Below are 12,735 nucleotides of genomic sequence, written 5' to 3'. Positions count from 1 at the left end.
AACGCATTTCATTTTGAAAAAAGCTTAACTCCAAACTAGTTTAAAATTATTTTCTTCCAACCCATTATGTGACAATTGAAAAGGTCATCTATGTATAATTTCTAGTCTCAAGACTTTTTTAATAAGTCACAATTACTTGATTAAATAATATACACAAATAGCCTTTATAAATTGCTCGCTACATAATAGGTTGGAGGTTTAGAGCTAATTTTGGCCTTCTATATTAACGGCAAGAATAGACATTGGCAGAACACCCCAGTCCAAAGAGTTGATATCCACTATATACATATGAGGCCCACGTATTTTGAAAGAGAAGCTACATTGCATCTAATCGTTCCATAAGGTAATTTTCTCAATCCCGAAGCCCTCACAGTTTGATCTATGAATTTTGATTTAAAAGAAAATTTTAATGGAAAAAAAAAAATGCGAAAATACACTTTTGGTCCCTACATTTTTGGTCAATTCTTATTTTGTTCCCTATTTTAATTTTGCTACTACTCCAATCCCTAAAAATAGAAAATCAGTTTTATTTTGGTCCTTACCATCAACCCACTAATAAAAAGTTCCTACTTGGCAGACGAAGTAACCTATTTGCACAGTAAATGCTTAGGTGGCTAATAAAATATTTTAGTTGGCATTTTTTAAATGACACACCACCATTTTAATTTATATATAAAAAAAAAAATTTAAAAAGCCACTTCAGAAAATTTATAATAAAAAAAGAAATTAAATTTAATAAAAAACCTTAAATCTAATTTAATTAAAATTATTTCTTAAAAAACGAAAATCATTATCTTTTTAATTCTTTTTCTTTTTCTTTAACTTCATCAGTCATCAGATTTTAAAACAATCTCTAAACTTTCTCTATCTCTAAACTTTCTCTATCTCTAATTCTCTCTCTCTCTCTCTCTCTCCAAGGACAAAATCTCTCTCTGATCTCAAATTCTCTCTCTCCATTGTAGCTCCATGGCCAAAGCTCACAAGCTCGGCCTTCTTCTCCACCACACACCTCCAATCTGACCCAAACTCTCTCTAATCTCAAAATCTCATCTCCACTCAAAACCTTACACCCAATCTTGACCAACAAAGAGCAAATCAACACGCTAATCTTCGAGGTTTTGATCATAGAGGCCATAGGTTCTTGATGTGAAGAAAACAATGGGAAAATTTTGGAGTCTTGCTGGTGGGTGTTATGAAACATAGATCAGTGGTTAGTTAGCGACTGTGGTGTTGTGAACCCCAGGTGGTGGCAGTTGTGGATTTGTTTGGATTCGCTGGTTGTGGTGGGTTTGTTGTTGGTGTGGGTTGATTGGTTTGTTTGTGTTTGGTCTCTCTTTGGTCAATTAGGTCTGTTGATGATTTTGGTTTAGGTTGATAGGATTGGGTTTTCTCCAAGGTTTGTAGTGGATTTGATGGTGCTCGGCAATTAGTTTGTGTTGAATTTGACTATTTGGGTTTTCTCTAAGGTTTGATAAATTTGGGCAACTGGATTGTGTTGATAGTTCTGGATGATTGTGATGAATTTGGGTTGATTTGGGTTTGATGATTGAATTGAGTTCTTTGTTCTTCATTCTTCCTGTTGGTATTTGATTTAATTTTTTTCTTCTTTTTTCCGTTTGTAATCTTGTGATCTGGATTTGAGTACTTGGTTGCTAGATTTGATCTGAGAAGAACATAAAAAAACAAGTTGTAATGTTCTTACGAAAAATAATGAAAAGTAACAAAAAAAAATTTGAATTATATTAGATTTAATGTTTTTTAAAATAAATTTTCTAACCTAGCTTTTTTTTAATTAAAATGCTACCATGTCATTTAAAATTGCCAACTAAAATATTTTATTAGCTACCTTAGTATTTACTGTGCAAATAGAACACTCCGCCTACCACGTAAAAGCCACGTAGAATTTTTTTGTTAGTGGATTGACGGCAAAAACCAAAATAAAATTGATTTTCTGTTTTTAGGGACTAGAATAGTAGCAAAATCAAAATGGAATAGTAACAAAATCAAAATAGGGACCAAAATAAAAATTGGCCTAAAATGGAAGGACCAAAAGTGTATTTTCACCAAAAATAAAAAGAGAAGGAAACATATTATGGGTATAGCCGAGTTTGGGCCCTCTAAGCCCAGAGAGGTCCAAGCTTCGGCCAGGCTGGACATGGGCGACTGACTAAATGTCATTGCATGGAATCAGCCCCGCCCATTAAGTCATTTCCATCTAAAAGAAATGTTGACCTAAAAAAGGAAGCTACATAGAGTCTGTCCAACATGTATATTCTTACAGACAAACAGTATACATTTCTCTGTGCATACAGCCCTACAACAACATAACAGAAGTCAGATCATCAAAATCAATAATCTATTAAACCATTTTTTTTTAAATCCAAAAACCACCAAATTTTATTATTCATGATTTCACCTAAAGTGTTAACACGTTAAATTACAGAAACCTGATCATCCACATACATCATCCCCCAATAGTAAAAAATCTTTCACTTTGGTCCTCCAAATTTGTTCATCATCTTTGCAATTACAGGAGCCACCTTGGGATTTGCTTGATGCTTCGCAAGATTAGCAGGGTCCTTCATTACTGCAAATCATAAGCCAAGAACAGGAGAGAGGACAGTCAGACCATATAAAGCTTTGTGGCCGATGTGCACATATAGCATCATTCTGAGGGCAGCGGTTAGACTTAAGAATATCAATGATGCAAAATCTAGTAGGTTTCTCACACATAAACAGAATGAAAAAATTTGCCCTTTAATGAGCATATTTTGACAAAATTCAATGCACAATGTTATGCTCAAAAGAAAGTAGTATTATATGAAAATTAATTCAGCTGGAAATTAAGAAAATAAGATTTTTAGAAACTCAATATTTAAATCATGATGAAAAAAGAGATACAATATGAAAAGATTAAAAGCACATGTATAATATGATGTCAGCGCACAGAAAATATAAAACTTAGTCATCTAACTAAATCCTATTTTGACTGTAATTCCACACTTGTATAGGCCATACATTTGATCAGACCATTCGACATCATGCCTCATTTCATAAACATAATTCCTTGTTGCTTTCTCTGAGCAACTTCAGGTTTCTTTGTCTCCTCTTTGTTTTTTTTTTTTTGGCAGGAGAGAATGTTTTCAAGAGATATACCAACTCATTGCTATGCTGTCTTTTTGTAATAACCATTATTAACCAACCAAAATAAGCTGATCTACTGTTATCTTATCAACTTCAAATATGTCATGCAATGTATCAATATCTAATTATGTTAGTTTTGTATATCATCCTACTAAAACCACTTTCTTCCTACAACTTCCCCAACGAACAACTGATGGTGGCACTTACCCAAAAAAAAAAAAAAGAACCAAGGCCAGCACACAAAAGAAAGAAGGATTTCTTTTCTCAAGCTACATGAAATCTCTCACAAAAGAATTCTATCATCTCACTAATGAGGTGGCCTTAGCATTCACTCCCTACCATCCGTGGCATTATACCATACACATTGCAAAGGCAAAACTGAGGCAAACTCAAATCTGATTTCACCTACTAAGCAAAAGTTCTAGTTAAATTTCATCATGATTAGAGTGGTGACTTTAAAAGCTTCTTATCACTCCATAGTGTATTACCATGCACATTTTCCTTTAGGTTTTGAGAAGGAATTTTCATATTTATATCTTATTGGAATTCAAGCTATGCAAATTAGGACTTCTATTTATTTTCATGTTGATCGTAATTAGGTGGAAAGGGTTACTGTGGTGGTGTTATTCTGCCCATTTCCAATCTTCCCAATTACAGTCTTGTTTCTTTCATTTAAAGAGCCAACCAGGACACAACCCATGCACACATATACTATACAAAAGAACTGAGCCCCCGAAAAGCTAGCAAGGGCTTACGCTTACAGTAAAGGAAGGAAAGAGTAGGGGTGATGCACTTGCATTGTAACTGAAAAAACATGTATCAATTGGTAGCAGACGCTTGAGATATTAATGGATAAAATCATCAGGGAAAATCAGAATAACTTAAATAGACTAGAATCTAAATCTATTTGATCCAGCTCTTTTTAAAAGGATATATATATATACATATATATATACACACACACACTAGTTTTGAAGCACGTGTTAGCCAGTAAAAAGATTACAATTATGGATAGATATAGAATTTATTTATAGTTATTTAATTATTGGATTGCCTAGAAATTATACTATTAAATGTTTCAAAATATTCACATATCAATACTTTAGCCCTATTCCCATCACTTTTCTCGTAAATGCTATTTTTTATATTTTACTGTCAAAGATCACATACATAAAAAAAAAATGTAGTATTTGTTATATTAAGTAGATAATATAATTTTTTATGCTATATTTATGTCAAAAAATAAATACAGGAAAAAAAATTTTATATAAATTAACTATAATAATAACATAGATCACATTAGACTTTATACAAAAAAGAGCTTCAATATCACAAGTGTAGTTTATAAAGATGAGTATATATTGTGTACAAAAAGAGGTCTAAAAAAAATGAATGTATCCATATCTACACCTTTGATCTACAAAAGGGAAGACAAGTTGATACATAATTGAGTAATAATTATGTCTCTATCTGTCTTCCATGATCTTCAAAATTTCGTTTTTTTTTTTTTCTGATCTCTAGTGAAGTTTTCAAACACATGTACATATTAATTTCCTTCTTTCTTTTCTTTCTCTATCAATTTGGTCATGGCTGATTTTTTTTTTTTTTTCTTATCTCTGACCTGAATCCTATGTTTGTGTTCATCCATGGAGAGAAGTCTAACTATTGTGTTCGTGTCCATCAATAGAGTAGGTGGCTGACCAAAAAGGCTAACAAAGGGATAAGATCAAACAAAATAGAAGCAAAAGACAAAACAAACCCTTTCAGCCTGCTTGTATATTAAGGGTAAAAAAGTCAAGAAGGTGCTGGACAAAGTTGGTCCAAAAAAAAAAAAGGTGCTGAAACAATAAACAAATAGCAGACAAGGTGCTCGACAAAGCACTATTCACAGGTGCATTCGCACTATTTAATATAGGTAATAGATATATATATATATATATATATATATATAAGTTAAATCTATTCAACCCAAGTTTTTTTTTTTGGGGGGGGGGGGGGTGGGGGAATCTGACGAAGGACTAAAAATAACCACATCAAGAAAAAAGAGAAATAATCATAGTGAAATAAATAAAAAATAAACATGATAGTAGAAAAAGTACCATCTTGAAGAGCAGCCATGACTTCTGGATCACTAAATGCTGCCATCAGTTCAGGGTCCTACACACAAAATATGAAAAGCAAATACACATCAAACACCCATTGTATAAACACATTTTTAATTTAAATACTCAATTATGTAATATAACCCTCTGGTAGAGTACAAAGGACATATGTGGTACACAGCTCTTCACATTATCTGCTTTTCAGTGGTGGTGCAAAAGATGTAATTGCAATAAACACTAAACTTTTCACATATACCACTCACTACTTAGCTAGAAAGCATCAATAATACTGATAAGAAAGATGTTAAAAGAATCAAATAAACAAAAATCATAAGGTACATATTGGGGTGCGCCGGGGGGGGGGGGGGGGGGGAATCAATCTAGCAAGTCCCATGAAACTTACATTCAATATTTTGCTAAAATCAACATTTCCAGGCACACCACCAGGCATGCCACCTGGGAAACCTCCAGGCATGCCTCCTGGAAAGCCTCCAGGCATACCTCCAGGGAAGCCTCCAGGCATCCCACCTGGAAACCCACCTGGCATGCCTCCAGGTTTACTGGAAGATGACTGCTCTTGCTTCTTGGCCTTCTCATATGCAGCCTTCAACAGAACGCACAAGAAAATTCTCAGTTTTGTAGCAAAAGAATATCTGGATAAATTTGTTAGAAGCTAAACATTAAAAAAAAAAAAAAAGGTTACCTGAGCTTCAGCACGACGACGTTGTCTTTCACGTTCAATCTTTCTCTCCTCTCTTTCCTTGTGCAGCCTTTCATACTTCCGACGGTGTTCCTCAATCCTGTGTGCATTTGGTTCAACCTAGACAGTGCAGAAGTTGCAATGAGATGCCAGAGAGAGAAAGATGCCTAAATAAGTAAACATTTATGCAATAACTCTACTGCACTGTTTCAGCCAAAACAAAAACTTTATCATACAGGCATTTTTAGCCATGTCAATTATGCCAACATATATGCATTGGCAAATAGTTATAGCATCTCAAATACATTTAATACAATATGTCTCATTCGGAAAAACAATTTGAACTTTCTAGGAGCGTTAAATATTAACTTCATTGTTCAATAGGCAACACAAAGCAGCTCATAAACCAAAACATAGTCAGCTACAGATAAGACAGTTTCTCAATCTTCGTCCAAGATAAAATGAAAATTGTAAGGAAGTTCAATTTTTATGTTAATATAAGGTGTTAGGAAACCCTTCTTTGAAGGAAAAGAAAATGTTGGCTTTCTATCAAACCAATGTCATATAGGTACGCAGGCAAGATATCCAGACAGGCCCGACAGTGGATTAGATAAATGAGCAATTCACTATAGTTGCTATGAAAAAAATTATACATAAACAATACATATGTTTATTTAATTGCATCTAAGAACATTAACAATAACAATAGGATCTCATTTACAATCTTTTACTTCCCAAGGAAAAAAATGATTTTCTATCATGGCCTGAAGAGAATATTAATTTATTGCAAAGATATAAGCATATATTCTACACAAATATTTTTAACTCTTCCAACTTAAGTCGAAAGTCTAAGTGTACCTCATTAACACAATATGATACAATATACAGTACAAAAAGTCAAAAACCACACATACTAATACCAAAATATCCACATGAACACTTATTTAAATCACACACACACACACACACACAGAAGCAACCTTCTTAAGAACAGCTTTGATTTCATCATCATAATCTATTGTTGATGCTAGGTGAAGATCCTTAGCAGCCTCTTCCCAATGACCAAGCATTGATCGTGCAATGCCACGGGACTTGTAGCCTTTAGCAGAATCTGGGTTAATCTGCAATTAAAATTATGCAAAAAATGTCAAACTCACCTTCTTAGAACATCATATTGCACATTGCAACTAGCTCTAGAACACACAGGTTTGAATATGTAGGCTTCACTTAGCACATAAACTTGAATAATTCAAAATTAAAATCACGCCATAAATCCTAATAGAAAAAACTGTGCATCCAACCATGCATCACTAGATGTATTAATCAGAATGCCAGTACCAAGAAAAAAACAATCATCTTCCTGGTCCACAGAACCTGATGCACACCATTTTTTCTTTTTTAAAGTCCCTATTCACAACATATGAGGAAAACAAAACCAACCTCCAAAGCTGCATTGGCATCTCGTATAGCTGCATTTGGTTTCTTCATCTTGATATAGACACTAGCTGTTAAAAAAATTTATACACAACCCAATTATTAACCTTTCGGAAACCAAAAAAGCCAAGTTACAATTGGGACCTAGTAATTGCTTCTCTTGCCCAATTAGACCTAGTAGATATTGATGTGGGACCCAACACATAACCCCCAACAACACAAACTTATTCAATCAAATCCACATAATCCAGAACATCACAAAAAAATAACTCACAAATTTAAACAAAATCCAAAAACCTTACCTCTCGTCCCATACATAATAGCTGAAGTCGGATTGAGCAAAATCGCCTCCGTGAGATTCTCAATCGCTTCCTCCAACTTACCTAATTTTCACAAAACCACACCATTCACAAAATGCCTCACTACATTTACATAAATGAAAAATTATACATTTTCACAATATACACATCTATATCAATGTCAAACTTAATTCTATACCTTCAGAAATGGCTTCCATGGCTTTGGCCTTAGCTAACTGCGAGGCATCGCGGCTCTCTTCAGTGACCTCGATCGATGGATCTCCCATCTACAAATTACCAGATCCTCCATCAATACAATTATACAGATAGAAATGCAAAATTCGATTGAAATAGAAAAAAAGAAAGCACCTTTTGTGCAGGATCATTGTCAGCCTCAACAATCTCGCCCTCAAGCTCAACATCAGACTCGATTATCTCGTCCTCCTCGTCTGCCTCATCGTCGGCATGTCCTTTCCCGGCATCCATGTCCTCGTCGCTCTCCTCCACCACATAGCTCCTCTGCAATCGCATTCATGAAAACACACATACATATAGCTAAATATATAAATACATAATTTGTGCGCGTGATAAACCCTAGAAAGCACAGAGAGAGAGAGAGAGAGAGAGAGTACAGATTTGGAGTCGCTGTGGTCATCCGCAGAGGAAGGAATCTTAGCGCCGAGACTGCAAAACGGGATCGTTTTGGTATATTAAAAATAGGGGATTGAAATTAGAAACCATAGAGTGAGGTCTGTATTGATGAAAATTGAGATACATACCTGTCGAGGTAGTCGCGGAAGAAAGAGAGAGAAGGATCGTTGAGAAGGGAGGGATTGGACTTGCACTGCTCGATGAATTGCTTCAACTGGTTCAGTTTCGCCGCCTCCATTTCTCTCTTACTCTGTGTGATTGTGTGAGAGAGAGAGAGAGAGAGTAAATGAGGAAGTTACAATAGAGAGGGTTTAGGAATTGATTCGATTCGGATTCGGATTTGGAGGGTTTCTTTCGTCTCGCTGCTTTTCTTTCGGTTTTCTTTTTCTTTTCTATGTAAACGGAAAAGCGGCAGCAAGACTTATAAGTAGGTCCTTCTAGACTAGACTAGACTTCTACTACTCTGTATTAGCGGCACACACTTTCGCACATAGACTGAGCTGTTCTACGTGACAAACTATGTGCGGTGGGAAAGAAAAATGGTAAGTTATGTTATAGTAACAAGTGGTTAATATTTATTCAAAAAAAAAATAATCATAATCTATCACCTAAGAAAATTATTGAAAAGTGTATGTAAAATATGTGATTCTATCATGTTTGATTTTTTTTTTTTTAAGAGCTAATATAGCTAATTTACTTTAATCTTTTTTTATAGCAAATACAACTGTAACAAGTATTATTAATACGTAACAAGTATTATTAATACTATAAACTACAGATGCAATTGGAAAAAATCGAGTCCTTGTTTATATTAGTACATGTGATGGGCCTTTTTGTAATGTTGGGCGAAACTGCCTCCTGCCGTACTGGGTCCAAGTGTTCTAGATTAGGGAGTGTAGGGGCCTTTTTTGTATGATATGGTATATTGGGCTGCCTCCTGCGGTAATGGGCTGGGCTGCCTCCTGCAGTGATGGGCCCTTGTGTTTTTGAGTAAGGGAGCTGGGGCCGATCCAATTGTAACTCAACTTAGGCCGGTTTGTGCACAAACTTATGCCTTGTCTGCTAGGAGCAAATTTACGGCAAACAGAACTATTACAGACGAGTTACGGCAGGCAGATATAATAATAACTAAAATAGAGTACTTTGACTTATTTAAATAAACGGCTATGTATTCCCTGCTAATAAAGTATGATTACAGTCATAATGATATCAATCACATAGAAAAATGAAGAAAATAATACTGGCTAACTTAAATGGGCATAAATTAAGTCTTAAACTTAGTCTGTCGCAGCAAAGCCAAAGAGGAGAGAACGTCTCTTCTTAATGCAAATAACCCCCCTGGAAAAGGATCCTACCGTGGGGATTAATGGCTTTGAGGGAGTCGGACCTGAATGGTTGTTGCCCAAAAGAAAGAGTCCTTGTTTGCGTTTTGGAAGAAGGTAAGATTTGGAGGGGGAGAGAGAGAAACCGATCTATGGATGCATGCCCTATTGAACCAACTCTCCCTTTTCTTAGTTTTCCTTTCTTATCTTTTTCTTTTCTGTTTTCTTTCTTATCTTTTTCTTTTCTTCTTGCTCTGTTTTTTCCTTTCACTACCGAAAATATACTCTGTTTTTCAATCCCCTCTACAGGGCACGGCAAGACCCTTTTTATAGCATCTGTCGTGGCTAGTGTTTTACCGTTTTACCCCTTAACCACCTTTGTCTGGTCGGGATGTACTTGCCGACCACCAGGGCTGTGCGACATCCACCCTCGCCAGACAGGGGCGGGTTTGTTTTATTCTGCTGTATACTGTAACATTTCTTCTTGCCACGATATTAATGTTTTCTCTCTCTACTCTCAGAGCATGCACCCAACGGTTCCCCCTCAAACTTGCCTCTTTTGGGTGGTCTATCATCCCAACAGGACGTACCTCCCAAAAGAGGTTTGGGCAGGAGCCGCAAATAGATCTTTTCCCCTCTCCCCACCACTAAACCATACCCCCTTTACCTTTTACCTCTGGCCCATGGCCCCACCATGTCCTATATTGGCTAGGTACAGGCTGGTGGTGTCTGGGCCTTGCGCGTGCCTCCCTTTCAAATTTGTCCAAGAGTCTGTCTGCTGCTCATGCGTCTGCCGCGACCTGGAGACTCTCCGTCTGCGTTTCCTGGCCTTTCATGTGGGTTTTCCTTTGGTTTTTCGCTCCATTCAAGAGCTGGGCCTCATATGATAGTGGGCTTTACATTTCTTTGGTCCACTTTTGATTTTCTTTATTGCCTGCCACGTTGAATTGTTATTCCTGCCGTAATAACTTAATCTTGCTGGACCTCTTTTTGGGTCAGCCGTTTATCCCTTTTCTCAGTAGCCTGTCATAGGCACTGTTTTGCTTTTACTCACGGGCTCCTATGTCCCTTTGGGCTTTTCCTTTGGGCATCCATAGCCCGATTGTTTTCTTTGGGCTTCCTCGGCCCGTTTGCTAATTCTACACTCTCATGGGCTTTTTACTAACTTCATTGGGTTTCCTCGGCCCAATAACCTTATCCTTATCTTTGGGGTTCATGGGCCTGCCATAAACTCCTTACTCTCTTAGTTTGCATTGCCTTGGGCCTGCGATGGCCCTTTCTCACTTTTCTACCTCATACTCTGTCCATGGGATGCTATTTCTTTATTTCCTAGCTTCTTTGAGCCCGCTTGCTTCTTCAAGACCCATTTATTTATTTGTTGGGCCTGTGATCTATTATTCCTACCGCTTGGGCCTAATGGATTTTTTGCTATTTACCTTGTCAATTCTTTGTAGCCCTCATTATTGGGCTTTTCTGTCTGCCTGGGCTTCCGCAAATGGTCCTCAATAGGGAGTTGAGATCGGTCCAATTGTAACTCACATTGATTCGGCTTGTGCACAAATTATGCCCATTTTGCCAGAGCTTTTGATCATATGCCTATGATAGGCGAAGCTGCTATGGGAAAATTATGGCAAGCAGATGTAATAAAGATAACAAAAGAAATGTGTTCACTATTTAGACAGAAAAAACAAAGGGGAGTGACAAAAGACGCCCCATACACAAATAGCAGAAAATGAGTGGAGAAGAAATAATAATGAATTTGTTAAATCAAAAAGGGAAATATCAGTCTGCTGTGCCAAATCATATTACAGGGCCAAAACCAAGAAGGGAACCATTTCCTCAATACAAATAATCTCCCTCGAAAGAAATTAAATGCTTTGAGGGAACGAGGCTAAATGGCCTATGCCCCCTAAAGAGTCTTTTGCCTTTAGCAGAGAGAACGGCTTTAGAGGGAGAGAAAGGGTCAACCTATTGATGCATGCCTGCCATTCTATGCTCTCTGTTTTTTCATTCTTTGTTTCTAATTCTTCATTTCTTTTCTTTTCGTTTTCTTTCTCAATGTTTGCTTATTTGTTGCGATTCTCTCCTAGAGGTTACTATTACTGTGTTCCTTTTTCTGTTGTGCACGGCAAGGGTCCTTTATATAATGCCTGCCATGACCGGATTTTACCATTTTAGCCTTTAACTATCTTTGTCTGGTCTGGGTATACTTGTTGACCACCACTGGTTTGTTAGTTGTCCAGCCACCACCACTTACTTGTGCTGGCTGTGCTATCAGACAAAGAAGACTATTTTGTTTATTTGTTTGTCGTAGCATTCTTACCTGCTACGGTGTGAATGCCCTCTCTTTTCCTATCCCTCATAGCATGCACCTAGTGGTTCCAACTCATCCTTACTTCTTTTGGGCGGTATGTCATTCCAACATGACATTTCCCCTAAAAGAGCTTAAGCAAGAACCCCATAATAGGTTTTCTCCTCTCCCCACTGCCAAACCATGCTCTCTTACCTCTGACCCATGACCCACCACTTCTTGTATTAGCTTGGTATAGGCTGGTGGTGTCTGGGCCTTACGTGTGCTCCACTTCTGTGTATGTCCAAAACCTGCCTACTACTCATGAGTTCGCTGTGGTCAGGAGGCTCGTCTGCACGTTTTGTCGTCCATCCTTGACTTCTTATGGCGTGAGTTGTTTTTTGATTTCCCATCCTTTCATGGCTTACTCCCTTTGGGGCCTGCTTTGTTTAATTGTGGGCTTTTCTTCATTTAGCTCGTTCTTTTGCTCTTTTCTGCAGTCTTGCATTTCCTGCCGTACCATTCTGCTATTCCTGCTGTGATATTATTTGACCCAAGCTTGCTTGGCCTCTTTAGGTCTACTACTTATTCTTCTCTCAATGACTCAGTATGATCATTGGGCTTTTTACTACATCTCTTGCGGGCTCCTATGTCCCATTTATTTTCCCCCTGGGCAACCTTGGCCCATTTACTTTCCTTGGGCATCCTCAGCCCTTTCTAATTTTGCGTTCCCATAGGCTTTTACTAACTCTTTTGAGTTTCCCTAACTCAATTACTTTATCCTTCATCCTTG

At 37.1% G+C, this 12,735-nt stretch overlaps 1 protein-coding gene across 1 annotated transcript; it reads right to left on the bottom strand.

The window, feature by feature from the left end:
• Positions 1–2,208: 2,208 nt before the first annotated feature.
• On the bottom strand, positions 2,209–8,768 carry LOC115971540 (FAM10 family protein At4g22670). Its single transcript, XM_031091523.1, has 11 exons — positions 8,459–8,768; positions 8,312–8,363; positions 8,049–8,198; positions 7,879–7,966; positions 7,683–7,763; positions 7,387–7,451; positions 6,927–7,067; positions 5,950–6,066; positions 5,650–5,850; positions 5,244–5,301; positions 2,209–2,587 (listed from the first exon to the last, which is right to left on the bottom strand). Exons 1-11 carry the CDS (start codon positions 8,566–8,568, stop codon positions 2,490–2,492), a joined length of 1,161 nt encoding a protein of 386 aa, XP_030947383.1. The 5' UTR covers positions 8,569–8,768; the 3' UTR covers positions 2,209–2,489.
• Positions 8,769–12,735: the final 3,967 nt, after the last annotated feature.

Source organism: Quercus lobata, chromosome 12 (assembly GCF_001633185.2).
Source record: "Quercus lobata isolate SW786 chromosome 12, ValleyOak3.0 Primary Assembly, whole genome shotgun sequence".
NCBI lineage: Eukaryota > Viridiplantae > Streptophyta > Magnoliopsida > Fagales > Fagaceae > Quercus > Quercus lobata.
The sequence above is the reverse complement of the archived record's forward strand: the minus strand, read 5'-3'. Positions and strand labels throughout refer to the sequence as shown.